The 17,673-nt window shown below is 37.1% G+C and overlaps 1 protein-coding gene across 5 annotated transcripts in view; it reads left to right on the top strand.

Annotated features, from left to right (window-relative positions):
• Positions 1-2,961: 2,961 nt before the first annotated feature.
• The window catches only part of PTGFR (prostaglandin F receptor), a 35,531-nt gene continuing 20,819 nt past the window's right edge, over positions 2,962-17,673 (top strand). Inside the window, exons 1-3 of one of the 5 annotated variants that reach the window (XM_066268824.1) lie at positions 2,962-3,400; positions 3,488-3,746; positions 5,110-5,979. In XM_066268824.1, coding sequence (XP_066124921.1) covers positions 5,182-5,979 — 798 coding nt within the window. In that variant the 5' untranslated portion in view covers positions 2,962-3,400; positions 3,488-3,746; positions 5,110-5,181. Of the gene's footprint in view, positions 3,747-3,914; positions 4,234-4,270; positions 4,501-4,927; positions 5,033-5,109; positions 5,980-17,673 lie in introns of those variants that run through there. The other 4 variants (XM_066268823.1, XM_066268826.1, XM_066268825.1 and 1 more) reach the window with 4 other exon arrangements.

The raw sequence follows: 17,673 nt of genomic DNA, 5'->3' as shown, positions 1-17,673 counted from the left end.
AAAATTAACATTCAGAAGTCAATAGCCTTTCTATATGCCAACAATGAAACAATTGAGAAGGAACTCAAAAGAATAATCCCCTTCACGATTGCAACAAAAAAAATAAAATACTTAGGAATAAACATAACAAAGAATGTAAAGGACTTATATAATGAAAACTATAAACCATTGTTAAGGGAAATTGAAAAAGATATAATGAGATGGAAGAATATACCTTGTTCTTGGCTAGGAAGAATAAATATAATCAAGATGGCTATATTACTCAAAGCAATATACAAATTCAATGCAATTCCCATCAAACTTCCAATGATGTTTTTTAAAGAAATAGAGCAAAAAATCATCAGATTTATATGGAACTATAAAAAACCCCGAATAGCCAAAGCAATCCTAAGGAAAAAGAATGAAGCTGGGGGCATTACAATACCTGACTTCAAACTCTATTATAGGGCCACGACAATCAAAACAGCATGGTATTGGCAGAAAAATAGACACTCAGACCAATGGAACAGAATAGAAAGTCCAGAAATAAAACCACATATATATAGTCAAATAATTTTTGATAAAGGGGCCAACAACACACAATGGAGAAAAGAAAGCCTCTTCAATAAATGGTGCTGGGAAAACTGGAAAGCCACATGCAAAAGAATGAAACTGGACTACAGTTTGTCCCCCTGTACTAAAATTAACTCAAAATGGATCAAAGATCTAAACATAAGACCTGAAACAATTAAGTACATAGAAGAAGACATAGGTACTCAACTCATGGACCTGGGTTTTAAAGAGCATTTTATGAATTTGACTCCAATGGCAAGAGAAGTGAAGGCAAAAATTAATGAATGGGACTACATCAGACTAAGAAGTTTTTGCTCAGCAAGAGAAACTGATAACAAAATAAACAGAAAGCCAACTAAATGGGAAATGATATTTTCAAACAACAGCTCAGATAAGGGCCTAATATCCAAAATATACAAAGAACTCATAAAACTCAACAACAAACAAACAAACAATCCCATAAAAAAATGGGAAGAGGATATGAACAGACACTTCTCCCAGGAAGAAATACAAATGGCCAACAGATATATGAAAAGATGCTCATCTTCTTTAGCTATTAGAGAAATGCAAATCAAAACAGCAATGAGATACCACCTCACACCTGTTCGATTAGCTATTATTAGCAAGACAGGTAATAGCAAATGTTGGAGAAGCTGTGGAGAAAAAGGAACCCTCATCCACTGTTGGTGGGAATGTAAAGTAGTACAACCATTATGGAAGAAAGTATGGTGGTTCCTCAAAAAACTGAAAATAGAACTACCTTATGACCCAGCAATCCCTCTACTGGGTATATACCCCAAAAACTCAGAAACATTGATACGTAAAGACACATGCAGCCCCCTGTTTATTGCAGCATTGTTCACAGTGGCCAGGACATGGAAACAACCAAAAAGCCCGTCAATAGATGACTGGATAAAGAAGATGTGGCACATATACACTATGGAATACTACTCAGCCATAAGAAATGATGACATCGGAACATTTACAGCAAAATGGTGGGATCTAGATAACATGATACGAAGCGAAATAAGTAAATCAGAAAAAACCAGGAACTGCATTATTCCATACGTAGGTGGGACATAAAAGTGAAACTAAGAGACATTGATAAGAGTGTGGTGGTTACGGGGGGGGGGGGGGAATGGGAGAAGGAAAGGAGGAGGGGGAGGGGCACAAAGAAAACAAGATAGAAGGTGACAGAGGACAATCTGACTTTGGGTGACGGGTATGCATCATAATTGAACGACAAGATACCCTGGTCTTGTTATCTTTGAATATATGTATCCTGATTTATTGATGTCACCCCATTAAAAAAATAAAATTATTTAAAAAAAAATAGTATTTAGTTGTTTAATTTCCCATATTACTACTAAGAGTAATAAGACAAATAAATTCTAAAAAAGGAACTCCAAGAATACATTCAAGATATATAATTTTTAAAAAATGGGATTTATCTAGTATTTTAAAAACCAAATCAACATTTTTGAATATGTTATATAATGAGTGTTATGATTTGACATTGTATTAAGAAATGTTTTTCTTACTCTCTCTCTCTTTTTTACCTAGTAGATAGAGCTGCTGATTTAGTGAGGTGTTGCCGTGAGAGAGATCAAACTATAATATTGGAAATGCTGTTTGTAACATTGATGAATTCAAACAACATTTGATAAGTGACCAGGCTTAGTCATATGTGAGAATGGAGAGGTGAATAAAATTTCTGCAGTAATTCAGTTCAGTGGGAGAGTCCTAAGAAAACAGATAATTGCAATGTAAAGTGATTAAGTGCTATTAATTATTAAAAGAAAGAATAATGGTCTATGCCATTCACATTTTTACTGTGGTTTGTAACATAGTCTTTTTTTGTTTGTTTGTTTATTTTAGATACTAGCCATCTAGATATAATATTTCTCTACTATACTAACTGGAATATTTGATTAACCAAATTGTTTAATTCCCTGACCACACCTAAGTAACAGTTTATTTTACAAGTTATAACCATATCATTAAAAAAATCTAAATATTTACCACAGGGGGAAATTGTGCAATTGTTCTTTTTTATAGTTAATGGCTAATTTATTTTATCTTTCTTAAGCATTTTATGACCCTTTTTAATTTCAAGGAATTTAGAGTCCCCTCCTGATTTTAGAATGGAGAAAAGAGGTTTATTTCCATGTGGTACTCGTTTTTCCCATAGGTGGTGGCAATGTTTTACTCGAATAAAAAGAGCAAAGGTCAGTAATAGATTCTCATACGTGTGTAGCTGGAAAATGAGACCTAGTTAATAGATATAGATCAAAACGATATTAGCAAAAATCAGATATGGGTAAACATATCCCTAGATATTTTTTAAAGTCATTAAAATGTTACTAATCCCTTATCTGCAGGTGCCCTTCAGGAATATTTCACATCCCTCTCTCTTCTCAAGTTACTTAGAAAGCTGGAAACAGAGCCCGGTCCTAAATAATAGTGAATCCTAAACAGTGACTGTTTCCATTCACAACGCGCGACTCGAATCCCTGTTTTTATCTCCCCGAGGCTATCGCCACAACACCCTTCCTCAGATACACCATCTCCATTTTTCTACCTGGTTTCTTGATCCTTTTCGAGCTGGATTTGGGATAAATTCAGTTTGAAAACTATAATCTGACAGTCCAACACGCTAGCAGTTGAGGACAGCTGCAGGCTTTCCTCAACTCTCCAGATTCCTATTTTGCAGCCTTAGAGATGGCGCCTTTAGCTTGAAAATGAGATTAAAACAAAAGTTTCCCGCAATTGATCGGACTGCTGAGAGAACAGCTCAGCTGATGATGGGGGGCCGTAGCATCTGAGCGCGATGCCCTGGTCTCTCCTGGTATGGCTCTGGGCTCTTGGAAAAGGGGGCGGAGAGGAGCGAGAAAAGGAAGGGGCGGTGGTCACCCTTGCCCTCCATCCCGCCTAGGCTGCGAGCGCCGCTAGGTGCTGAGGGATCCGAGGAGACCAGCACCGCGCTGGTTCCTCGCCGGGGAGCGCACAGCCCGCGGCCCCGCGAGACTCGGCGGGAGACGGACGCAGGAGCAGGAGCCCGGGCAGAAGCGCGGCGCGGCGCTGCGCCCCGGGAGCCTGCGGCTGCGGAGCGGAGAGGAGGGGGGCGCGCAATGGCGCACGGAGCGGCGCGCTCTTCTGCTCGTGTGGCCCAGCGGGCGGCCGGGAATGCCAAGGTAAGCACCGCTCCAGCCGCTGGATTCCCAAGTGTTGTCTTCCCGATGCTCAACGGCACTGACGTTTAGCCACCACACTCCGGACGCCCTGTCGCAGCTGCAGCCGGCCGCCCTGGAAGGCACCTTAGCCTGCGCGTGGCAACAAGTTTGGTCCAGATGCCCCAAGCTGGGGAGACCCATAGAGAGAAGGGTACTCGGGCTGATCGTCCCGAATCCCGGCACGAGGGCCAGGCAGACACGGTCTCAGAAAAAGGAAATGGGCGATAAAGAGATTCCCTTCGTCCCCCCTGGTTCCTCGCCCGCGATACTTTGAGTCTTGCTCGCCGGCCTGCGCCGGCCTTTGGCTCTCCCCGGGATGGGAGGAGAACCGGTCCCCTATCATTTGAGCAACTGCAGAAAGTTTCAGCAAGTTAGGAAGGAGGTTTGGGAAGGATGTTGCAAGCAGACTTATGGGGGCGGCAGAGTGCTAACGGGAGCAAGTCCGGCGGTGAGTAAGATTTGAAGGAGGCGGTCGTCCTTGGGGCAGCCGGGCAGACCCACTCGGGCGGGCCCCAGGAAAGACTGGCTCCAGAATCCCCAGCCTCCGGGAAAGCGGCTTACCTCGGGGCGGGGTGACTGTGGTCGGGGTATTGAGGGTCTGTGACTCAGGCCTCAACTCACTAGGGAAAGAGCCACAATGAACATACTTTGTTTTGGATGTTGCTACCCTCAAGCTGTAGCTTCATCAGCACCGTCTGGGGCAGAAGTGTTCAGGGTAAGTACTACTCTGCTCCTTTCCTAACGCGACCCAGGATTTCTGCACAGTTGATAGCTGGACTACAAAACCTTCCTAAAAACTCACCACCCTGCTTTACATGGGTCACTGATGCGTGTGGTGTGCTGTTATTTGATCATAATCAAATATATAGTTTTTGAACTTATTCAGGAAAGACCCATTTAATACCAGTGACCTTACTGCCCCCTTCCAAGGTTTGGAGAAGATTGTTTTGTCTACCTGACCAACAGGTAGTTCCTAAGGAATAATCTGCAGTTTGGGGACTAAGTCCATTTCAGAAAAAAGCAGAAACTTTAAAAGGTCATCTAATTATTTCAACAGACTTTATTGGGTTGTAATCTAATCTTTTAGTGGTTTTGTAAACCTGTGAAGAGGTTCATCAAGGGAGCACAATTTTGGCAGCTTCTTGACCTTGAAAATGAAATGTGGAACCACAGGCAGATGTGTGCTGCTTTCAGGATGATGCAACTGTGCTGGTGATAGGTCAGATAAATCTGATTCCTACAGCAAGGTACTGTGGCCCTTGGGTCTTAAATGTTGGATGAGCAGTGATGCAGTGCTCATAATTCCTCTGTCTTTATGCTGCAGATGCCTGGACTGCAAGCCTGCACTGATCTGAGAGGGAGATGACTTGAGCAGCTGGCTATTATCTCCACAACAATGTCCATGAACAACTCCAAGCAGCCAGTGTCTCCTGCAGCTGGGCTCCTTTCAAATACAACTTGCCAGACGGAAAACCGGCTTTCAGTCTTCTTTTCAATAATCTTCATGACGGTGGGAATCTTATCAAACAGCCTTGCCATTGCCATACTCATGAAGGCATATCAGAGATTTAGACAGAAGTCCAAAGCATCGTTTCTGCTTTTGGCTAGTGGCCTGGTAATCACAGACTTCTTTGGCCACCTCGTCAATGGAACTATAGCAGTGTTTGTATATGCGTCTAATAAAGACTGGATCCGCTTTGATCAATCAAACATTCTTTGCAGTATTTTCGGTATCTCCATGGTATTTTCTGGTCTGTGCCCACTTTTTCTAGGCAGTGTGATGGCCATTGAACGATGTATCGGAGTCACCAAACCAATATTTCATTCTACAAAAATTACATCCAAGCACGTGAAGGTGTTGTTGAGTGGTGTGTGCTTGTTTGCTGTTTTCATAGCTTTACTGCCCATCCTTGGGCATCGAGACTATACAATTCAAGCCTCAAGGACCTGGTGTTTCTACAGAACAGAACATATCCAAGACTGGGAAGATAGGTTTTATCTTCTACTTTTTTCTTTTCTGGGACTCTTAGCCCTTGGTGTTTCATTCTTGTGCAATGCTATCACTGGAATTACACTTTTAAGAGTCAAATTTAAAAGCCAGCAGCACAGACAAGGCAGGTCTCATCATTTCGAAATGGTCATCCAGCTCCTGGCTATCATGTGTGTCTCCTGCATTTGCTGGAGTCCTTTTCTGGTAAGAGTCTAACACATTGACACTTTTTGCTTGTGTTATTTTTTTTGTTCAAGGCAGGATTGGTTGTCTTTTTCAAAATCATTAGTTTTGATGGGTAACACTGTTCAATCTTAAAAATGCTGGGTTTTACGCCTACTTGAAACTTATTTCAGTACTCAGCTCTGGTTTTAAATTAGGCTTTTTAAGAAACGCATGGTTATTTTCCCACAAGCTCTGAGTTGATAGAAATGTCTTGCTAAACAACTCTGAATGTATTGTTAGCTGCTTGCAGTGCAGTATAAAGTCATTTTAACAGAAGTAACATACTTTTAATATACTAAATATGATTAGTTTCTAAAATGTGAAAAAAATGACCAACTGTAATACAATATTGGAATGGATTCCAGTAAGTCTTGGTAGAAAGTCACACAGACTTTTGATTTATAGAAAAGGCATATTAGCTATTGTATTCTTCTAAACACACAACTGGGCAGGTCACAGCTTTTCAAGGGAGGTTATGAGTTGAGATAGTTGCATGGTTCAGGTGAAGAAATCACTAGTTTACAAACCCTGGAACAACGTTAATAGTGCAGGGAGATGTATGATTGTCAGGAGAGCCAGGGATTCCTCCCTTATCTTTCATTTCATATAGCCAAAAGCTATATTTGATGGTTTGACATTTTTATTTAGAAATGAAAGCTAAGGTTAAGGAGTGGGCAATAAATGTATCATTTATATTATTTTCCAGGGAGAAGAAAGAAATATTTATGATTGATAAATATGACCTTAAAGTCCTTCAGCATTTTCTTTTAGGATGGACAGAGTGACAACATACCATGAAAAAGTAAAAAATCCTTCTGTACATAGCTACTGATGGCAGCAAAGGTTGTTTTCATTTATTTTTCTCTGCCAGTGGGGAAACCGGCTGGTAGCCAGGGAGAGTGATAGAGGTGACACACAGGTAAAAGCGAGGCAAGGGGGTGAGACAGAGGTGGACATAACACAAGTCATGGTCATACCTTGCATGGTAGTATGAAGGTGTTTGTTACCCATGCACTTTCTAAGCCCCCAACAGATCCATTGTCCAAGAACTGTTGCCAGTGGAGTTTTAATAAACAATCCTGGTGAATCTGATGCACAGAATAGTTTGTGAGAGATTTTGCCACAGACGACAGATCCTATGTTAGCAAATTATATTTTACAAAAGAATTTACACTTTTTTGAATATTTCTTTATTTCTATTCCTATTATTTTCTCATAATTTGAATTTATCTTCTCGAATAGTTAAATTATTTACATTTTTTAAAATGATGTTCCTGAATTGCTTTTCACAACCCAACCAAGGGGACATAAAAGCTAGGTCTGTCAGTGGTGAGTCAACATATTGAGGCCTGATTGTTGTCTGTGTTGGAGGCCTTTGGTGACCCCCCCCCCCCAAGATCTGATCTGCGCTCATGGTATAGTTGTTTGAATCTTTGTAGCAGACAACGGTTCTATCAATACTTGGAATCACTCCAGTGTTCATCCTGAAGAATTTAATTCATGCCACTGGACACAAGGAATTTCCTTAGAATAATGCTTTTCTCTTCCTTAAACTTTGAAGTAGAGTAGCTTTTCAAAATAAAAAGTAAGTCTGAATGGAATTAAAATTATTTTAGGGGTTGGAAAGGGAATACAAAGAAGGGGCAAAATAGGTAGTTGAAAATATTTAAAGATATTTTCTAAATGAAGGTCATAGCTCTGGAGGAAACCAAAATACTCAATGAGAGATAATCTGGACATCTGAGGCAGTCATTGATGCTCTGGGTTTTATTTGCTCTGAGTCACCTTTAAAATTCTGCTTAGTTCTAGCTTTGACCTTGAGGAATCGTCATGATAGGTTAACCAGTATAAGATTACAGAAGGTAGCAAGTTTCAGTTTACCATGGATAGTTGAATTTATGTTTTTCTCTATTTTTTTTCCTGAATTTTTGGTTTTCTTCACTGTTAAAATAGATATTACAATTTAACTCATATTCTGAACATATTTCCTAGTGGAGACAATTTTATTTTCATGAAGTATTTTCTAAGTTAACATTGTATTTAACTATGAATTATTGCTACATCTATGACACCAATGTAGCAATACGTTTTGGTATGAAAATTATTTCTGTGTTAGCTCCCTAGTATTTATACCACAAATACTGCTTGGTGGATTGATATTTTATTTTAAGCATTCTTTGCATTTCTGATTTCTATTGTGGAGAACTTGAGTCTTCTTGACAAGTTCAGGCTAAAGGATTTATGCGTTTTTTGGTCTGGATACAAGTGCCTTGGGCATTAAGTTCAGGCCATTCAAACAGCTCTAAATGGAACCCTAGTGAAAAACTCAGGCTTGAAATACCAGAATAACACCCAACATAAATATCTCAGTTGAAACAGTTCTCCTTTTTTAAATTTTTCCTTAAAGGGAGGAATTGCATAGATGTTAATGACTGAGCCATCATTCTCCACCCTGTGTTTTAAAAGCTTCTTAGTTTTAAAAACACCTCTGAAACTAAGCTTCTAGGTTTCCATTAATGTATAATAATGGTGACAACTTCTAGGTTAATGCTGTGATTTACAGCATACTTTCTTTCTTAATTGATGTCTGAATTGTTGGATTTATAATTTGAGTGAACATCTGTACACACTCTTCAACCTGTGTTCCCTGTCATTTTCAAGCTGGAAACTAGAACAAAGATACAGGTGCACACAGTAAAATTCAGATAATTGTGTCTGTGCTTGACAGGATTTATTGCATGAAAACTTAGATAGTGGCGTAATTTCTAAAAGGATTTAAATTCATAGCTGATGACAAAGGGGATACTTTATTAATTTTGATGATTGAGTTTAACCAATTCAACGGTAAGATGAAGATGCTGTTTGCTTGAATTTCTCTCTTATTTCATTGTTTTTCTTAGGCTTTACTTTTCTTGATTAGTTTTAAGTTTACAGAAAAATGAGTGGAAGCACAGAGTTCACATTTACCCCCCTTATGTGTCTCACTACAGCCCAGTCATCCTTATTAACAACTTGCATTGGCATCACACGTTTGTTACATTTGATAAGCCAGTAATGACACATTGGTATTAATTAAAGTCTGTAGTTTGCATGAAGGTTTTCTCTTGGTGTTTTACATTGTGTGGCTCTTGACAAATGTATGTTGACATGTTGCCACAATTACAGTGTCATACAGAATAATTTCATTGCCCTGAACACCCCCGGTGGTGTTTTTCTTTTTAATTTAATGTGTCACTTTTCCTAAGAAGAAAATGTGTGTGTGTGTTGTTAAGAATTGAGATTTAGAAAGGTAGCACAATAATACTATTAGTCTAAGATATAACTTGTTAACGACTTTTCAAATTTTACAATATCTGGATTTTATAATTTTAAATATGGTTAACACATTTAAATTAACTTAATTATAATCCCAACTTAAAAATACAAGAAAGTACAAAAGGCTTTTTATTAGCTGACAATTCCATTTAGCAAAAATTAATACAAAAATCTTTAAGAGTCAAATGGCAATTACAGAATTGTCTTGAGGGCTTCCTAGGTGAATCACTGTCCTTAATAAATAAGTCTTGAAGGCATTTAGTGTTCCTAAGTGAGGAGGAAAAAAGGACATTTACCAACGCCGTCAAGTACCAATTTCCTAATGTTCTTCGTTTCTGTCTTTATACCGGTAATGATTCTTTAAAAAGTTTCCTTTCTAGAATATGTAACCCTAAAAGGAATTTAGGATTGCTATGCTTTTTTCACCAGTTTGGCAGGGCAGTAAATACTTGTTGACTGGTTGACTGTAACATAAGTAGCATGGATGTCAAGAGGTTGCAAATGATTGACCAGAATGTGGATTCTGATTTTTGTAGGTAAGAGTTAATTAAGCAAATACTGACACCAAATGGTAATTTTTCATCTGTTCCCTAAGTTAGCAAGTGTTGACTGCTGACACTATTAAACCTCAGCGATCTTTTACCTTTTCTTTGGGGAGAGATGATCATTTTGAATTGGGGGAAGAAGTATAAAGTAGATGAAGAACAAAACGGTTTCTTATGTCAGTGTGTTTACCTAAGAAATGTACATGTAGAGTTTGAATTTGATTTTTGTAAGGTTGCTGCTCTTTATGTTAGTATTTTCTAGTCAATGTAGTTAAACATTTGGTCACTAAGATATTTGTCAGATATACATCAAAGACTTGCGCAGTTAATTGAATTTTGACTGAATTACTAAAGGTATTGGCACCATAATTACTGGGTCTTAGAGGGCTAATGGCAAATGATGGAGCAAAGCATCATCACAACATATCTTGACTATGACTGATGACCATTTTCTTTGAAAAACAGGCCTTCATTTTCATATTTAAGAACTGTGTCAAGGAAACCTATGTAATAGTGTCTTGCTAATTTGCTGCTACATTGGAAATGATGATGGTGAATGGATGCACACATTTAAGTAAAAAGATGTATAAACATGTGCATACATGAGGCATACATATGTAAATTCTTTACCAAGTTAAAAAATTAATTGGCCAATCCACTGTTGGATCTAATTGTACCAAATGAAAGGATTTCTAATGGGTTTCATTCTAAAATTAAAAACCAAATGGACTCTTTTATAGTTTTATGTCAGATCTTGGTAAGTGGGTCTTTTTGGTTTATTCTTGAACTGTTTCTGATTTTACAGGCAGTATTGTCATCAAGTGTTTTAGCTGGTTTTCTCTGTGAATGGGGACGTACTCCCATCATGGGAATTTGGAAGCAGCAGCGATGTCTAGATAAAAGACTGGTGATGACACTTGGGCTCTGTTCTACAAAATTCTTAAGTAACTCAGACACTTTTGACACAAAATTCATATTAAGAAAATATGTACATTTTAAAGCTATATTAATGTAGTTTACAGTATGGGAATTCAGGCTGCTTCTGTGTCTGGGTGAACATGGAGTATGTGGCATGTGGTCGGTCAGTGACAGTCACTGGCAGAGGACTGGTTCTTGGATATTTGGGAGCGCATTCCTGTCGCTGAGCCTTGGTGTTCTTTCTCTACTTCTCTCTTAAATGTTACCTTCTCTATCTAGGCTATCTTAAAAAGTACCCCATCTTCTCCCCTTTCTCTGCTTTAGTTTTCTCATAGCACTTATTCTCAGTATCTGATAACAAAGGATACATTTCTCTGTTTCTCTAGTTGGTTTTTGGTTTCTGTCTCTATCATGGAAGCTCCTTAAAGGAAGGGACCTTGTTTATTGCTATGTCCTCAGTTCCTGGATCAGTATTGGGCACATCACTGGGGTCAATAATAATTTGCTAAATAAATTTCATGTGGAGGAGGGCTCAGTCAGTTGTAGTACTGTTTCCACTTGGGAGGACTCTTCCGATGAAGTCAGGACTTAGCTGGTCAGCCTCACGGATCAGGATCTGTCTCCTATGTATCTATTTCAAACTGGAATTTGCATTGGAGAGGTCTGAAAAGGGCAAATGTATTCAGAGGTTTTCCTGGAGTATTATTGGAGATGAAATGTTGGAGAATTCTGAACATTCTACAGTTTGAATTTGGTTCTGGAATTTAGAAATTTTGCCAGCACCCAGGGGAATTTCATGGATAAACTATGATCGTATTGTTCTATTATGATGATATTAAAAATATTTGTTACATTTGTTTTCCTTTGTTAGTCTTAGTGGTTAAGTTCTATATTACCAATTTATGTTTTAGTTTCTGCAAACAGTAGGCCATGAACTGATGTCTATTGAATAAATTAACTGGGAATTATATATTGAATAGGAAGTATTAAATTAGATGATATTACATATTCAAAGTTTTTTTGTCCTATTATCTTTGACTCTATCTTTCTCTGCGCACACACACATCCCCCCTCCAACAAATGTATCTATTTTTTTTGTTGGTGTTTTATCTTGGAGGGGATCCTGTCAGGAGATAAAACATTTCTTTGAGTAAAGACCTACAGATATTGTTCATTCATTGTCATGAATAAAGTCTCTATAGCAAATTCTGAAATTTTTCTATAGAACAAATTTGCTTACCTCAAGTCTTTACCAGCTGTTTGAGTAAATACATGGCTCATTTTGTGTTGCTAATCAGACTAAACGATTGAATAGGTTTTATATTTGTAGAAGATCAAGTCTCAGAAAAAGTCCAGCAGACTTATTTAGTGGACAATGTGGTGCCCCATCCAGATACCCTTATGGGTGAGTTTTGCTCATGGAGAAGTTAGCCTCCACCAAGTGGAGCTGTCTTATCTGTGGTTGTGCTCCCCTCTCTTTCTTAATTCTGTGTGTAGTGACAGACAATATGAGGACACAGAGAACTTACCCCCTTGCCTCGTGTGGGCAATTTCAGGAGTGTCCTCCGTGCTCCAGAGCCTGCTGAGTAATTGAACTCATTGGAATATATTATCTCCCTTCATGGAAGTGTATGATATAAAAGTGGCCCAGTGAAGACCAATCAATTAAAGAAAAGGCAGTCACAGGTTGAGAATAATACACAAAAGTCTGTTGCTTGAGATGTGCATGGTGGTCTAGAATTCTTTGGTATTTTAAGTTCAATTACTCTTGGCAAAGCATGATTTCCTGTTTTTATGGAGAAAGATTTATGAAAAATGTCCAATGATATAGACATTGTGACAGCACTTACAAAACATTACTTGAATGATCCAAGTGTAAACAAATCAGAAACATGTGGATTAAATTTATGCCCTCATGGATATAAAAAATCATGCTAAATATGTTTTAGGATTTTTAATGAGTCCTCAAACATTTGAAGAAAAATTCAAGATATTGATGTGCCTAAAATCTCTCTGCATTACCAGTTTTCACTTTTATTTGCTTAGTATTATCCTTACAGGAGGCATGTAACATGTATTACACTTATATTTGCTCTGTAAGGCATTAATAATCATATCAAATTTTACCTGGTATATCAATGCCAATTATCTGTATGTAGAGAGGACTTTATCTAATAGAAGAAATTTGTCTTTTATACGTGAAAACATTACCTTTCAAAGTTTGTGTGAGTTTGTCATTCTGTCTGTCCTCTGTCCTGGGTGTAAGGATGGTGCCACAGAGGAATGGATACAATTGTGGCTTTGTACAGAGAAGGAAGGGGTTTTCCTCACTCCTCCTAAACTATTGAATCCCCAAATGAAACTCAGACTGTGGAATCCCAAATGGAGTGTACTTGAGGTGTGATGGTGAAGGAGAAACAGACCGTTGGATTATGTAAGAGAATTTATTTTAGCGTTCCAATTACGCCTTCCCTTTAGAATACTGTAGTTTTTCAAGTACAGACAAAGGACAGGGTTCTAACCCCACCACCTCTTAACTGTGACCTGGTGTCACTGTAAGCCAATTTTGCACATCTGTGAAACTTATTATAATAATAGTACTAACCAAAAAAATGATTTGACTCTTACATTCTCATAACACAACCGTTGGCATATACTGAATGCTCAACAAAATACAAAAATCCTCAAAATGTCTATTGCTATTATTGCTACCCACCATCTCCATTAGAAATAATCACCTGTGTGTAGTTCAGGTGTTTTATAGTTTCTCCTCTATTAGGAAGGTTTGGTTGCAGTTGAAAAGAGCAAAGGGAGCTCATAGTGTCAGAAAATCTTGGATATTTCCACTTGGGATTACTTGACTATCTCACCAGAAGTGAAGAAGTTGCCTGCTAATCTTTCACATGTTATTCAAACTCAAATATCCTAATAATTTATAGTTATATTAATTATAGGGTATTAATTTATTGTAATCAAGTTAAAATGCGCAGAAAAATTTTGAAACAGTTATGTATAAGGCATCTGTCTTGGAGTTGTATTTTCAAGGAATAAAAGATAAAGCATTTTCCTCTGAGAGTTTATAATTTAGTTGGAGTAAAAGACCCTGTCTAGAGTTAAGATATTGACTCTCGAAGAAGCAACATAATGTAGTAAAATAATTATGAGTCTGGGTTTAAGTCCTATTTCTTCCATTTTAAGGCTGTGTGACAATAGCCACTCTGTGCCTCCTTTTCCTCATATGTAAAGTAGGTATAGTAATAGTACCTGCCTCATTGGGTTGTTGCAAGAAATAAATAAATTAATATATGTAAGTTAAATAGTTTCTGACATAGAAAGTGTCATATGTTTCGGTTATTATACTATGGTCATTATTATTGCTGTCACTATTAAATGTTAATGCTCCTAGCCTATAATTTTGTCAACAAGATAAACAATAGCACTTTTAAATTGGTTATTAAATGAATAATGGGGCTAATAAGGAACTGTCACTTCCTATTTGGTGGTTCACAAGTAGTTATATGATAATTTATTTGACAAACATTTATTGAGCACCTACTAGGCAGTGTTTTAGATAACTAGAATAACAATCTCTGTAATTTAACTGTTCACAATATCTGTGGCCTTAAGCAACAGTGCTTATATAAAATGAGAAGAGAAGATGTGTGTAGGAAATTGAAATACGAAAATAATTATATTTTCCGTTAGAATAGTAGGTATTTTGTGAATGTATATGGATGAGATTATTTCTGATTACTTATAAAAGGGGAAAATTTCTATAGTATATCATTTAGAAGGAACACTTACTGTGAATACATGTTCCTTAAGTTAAATAATGTAAATTGTAAAAATAAAAGAGAAAAGACATAATGTATACAATTTCCGGCAATAGAAAAATCTATGAATAAGAAACTCTAGTACATATTTCAGTCAGGCTTGAACAAAATTACAATGTAGCAGGTTGTAATAATTAATATTAAAAGCTAAAATAATTTTCCAGTGAAATGAAACATGGGTAAGAAACATGAATTTCATTAAATCAGTAATAGAAAGTTAATAATTCAAATTAGTATTTTATACAGCCTTCTGATAAGGAAAGCGACTCTAGATTAGAAGAGAAATAAATGGTGAAATAAACCACTAGAAAAATCACCTACTCTATCTAAGAATTTAGGTTAAAAAGGTATTAGAGAGGACCAAAAATAAGGAAAAACAAATTTCTGGGAACATAAATAAATTTTATAAATGAATAAATTAAAAAAATAATTTAGGCTTTAATTTATTTGTTAATTTGCTTATTAATTTATTCTTTAAACAGGCTTTTTCTGAACAAAAGGCTGGATGTCTCTAAGGTGGGCAATAAATCATAGAGAGAAGCCTGATGTGGGAAAATAATCTGGAGGCAAAATCTACAAATAGTGCTTTCTGGCTCCTTTATTTTATCCCCCAACTTCCAACTAGTATGTGTATCCTTCTTTTCCTTTCTTTTCACTTTTGATATGGAATAAATATAACTATTTGTATTTTTCTGGCTTTGCCTGGGAACAAGACAGAGGTAACTGCTTCAGTAATAGGGAGGAACCTCTGGGCACAAAGGTACATTAAGTATTAAATAGTAAGGTAGCTGTAGCGGCAACAGCAACAGTACTTCTATTGTTACTACTTTGATTAGTTTTCCCTTACTTTGTTTCTTGCCTTTGCATTCATAGCAGAAGACCAGAAAACACAGGAATGGCAGACAGAATGCTGGGGTAGGGAGAGGAGCAGGGACCAGGCAATGCATGCTGCAGAAAGCTGGCCGAAAGTAGGTGGAAGCGTAGAGAGAGGCACCGGCAGGCTGTACGGACTCCATTAGAAAGAAAAAACTTCCTTTTATTTCCATGGACATATTCTCTTTATTGAGGAATATTAAATCTGGGGTATTATACTCCCTAAAACTACTTTTTAAAATGCAATGTTTTCTTTGTAAAATTTTATTGTAAACTATAAATAAAAAAAAACTTTCAAATCATATTAGCAGCAGATAACCATTATAAGCATTGTGGGTATATTGTTTTCATTATCCAATAACAGAAAATATATTAGTTTAATTTCTTTGATTAATAAAGTAGTAGTTAAACTTTCTCTTCTTATATTATTGAGTATTATCTTCTTTTGCTAATGTGTGGGAATTTATAAATTATTTTCAGGAACTCTTTGGATAGCAAAAAACTGATAATGCTAATATATAAAAATAAATATAAAAACAATTGCTTTTCCAGGCTTGTGGGTAGCCATTTAATTTAGTGTTTTAATTTACAAAAGTAGTGAATTAATCAATAATATCTTTTGTGGTTACTGCTTTCTGTTTTATGTTAAGAAATACTTTTCTCAGGCTGAGATGACATTGATATTCATCTCTTTTATAGCACTTTTGCCCTTTCATTTTTTGTATTTATGTTTTTAATACATTTATAGTTTATTTTGGATTTATTTGGAAATTAAGAATATGACTTTTCTTTTGAATGGTTAACTAATTGCCTCAAAATCATATATTGAATGATCTTTCTGCAACTGTTTTAAATTTCCACTTTTGTTATGTCTGAAATTCTTAAATGTTTTTGGATATTTCTGGACCTTTTATTAATTACATCCTATTGAGCTATTTCTTTTTTTTTTTTTTTAATTATTATTCATTTTTAGAGAGGAGAGGGAGAGACAGAGAGGAGAGACAGAGAGAGAGAAAGGGGGAAGAGCTGGAAGCATCAACTCCCATATGTGCCTTGACCAGGCAAGCCCAGGGTTTCGAACCGGCGACCTCAGCATTTCCAGGTCAACACTTTATCCACTGCGCCACCACGGGTCAGGCGAGCTATTTCTTTTTTTTAAAAGATTTTATTTATTAATTTTAGAGAGAGGAGAGAGAAGGGGAAGAGCAGGTAGCATCAGCTAGTAATATTTGATTCTCGTAGGTGCCTTGACTCAGCAAGCCCAGGGTTTGGAACCGGCAACCTTAGCATTCCCAGTCAACACTTTATCCACTGTGCCACCACAGGTCAAGCCTATTTAGCTATTTCTAACTTGATGTACAACTACCATCTTCTTCACATTTTATTGAGATGTGTGTTCAGTTCATTGATTAAAATATAGAGTATTCCTATTCATCATCATCATTTAGCTGCCCTATTATCAAAATCATGTTTTGAAAATAATTTTATAGTTTCTGCATAACAGTATATAAGAAAGCACTGATCTAGACACATTTTTATTTTTATTGTTCAAGATTTTCATTAAAATTTTACCATTTTAACCATTTTATATATGTCTTTGATTTTTTTAAATTTATTCATTTTAGAGGGGAGAGAGAGAAGAGAGAAGCAGGAAGCATCAACTCCCATATGAGCCTTGACCAGGCAAACCCAGTGTTTCAAATCAGCAACCTCAGTGTTCCAGGTTGACGCTTTATCCACTGCGCCACCACAGGTCATTTTAACCATTTTAAAGGGTATATAACTCAGTGACATTTATTACGTGCACAGTACTTTGCAACGTCTACGACTATCTTGTCCAGAATATTTTTATACTCACAAAAGGCAATCTTTTTTTTTCTATTTATTCATTTTAGAGAGGAGAGGGAGAGACGGAGAGAGATAGATAGATAGAGAGAGAGAGAGAGAGAGAGAGGAGAGACAGAGAGAGAGAAGGGGGGAGGTGCTGGAAGCATCAACTCCCATATGTGCCTTGACCAGGCAAGCCCAGTGTTTCGAACCGGCGACTTCAACATTTCCAGGTCAACGCTTTATCCACTGCGCCACCACAGGTCAGGCAAAAAGGCAATCTTATACCCATTAAGTGGTCATTTCCCATTTCCCACTCCCTAGTAACATTTTGTATAACATTTGTTTTTTTTTTTAAATCA

This window comes from Saccopteryx bilineata, chromosome 3, assembly GCF_036850765.1.
Source record: "Saccopteryx bilineata isolate mSacBil1 chromosome 3, mSacBil1_pri_phased_curated, whole genome shotgun sequence".
NCBI classification, from domain to species: Eukaryota; Metazoa; Chordata; class Mammalia; order Chiroptera; family Emballonuridae; genus Saccopteryx; species Saccopteryx bilineata.
This window is presented reverse-complemented; position numbering and strand designations above follow the sequence as displayed.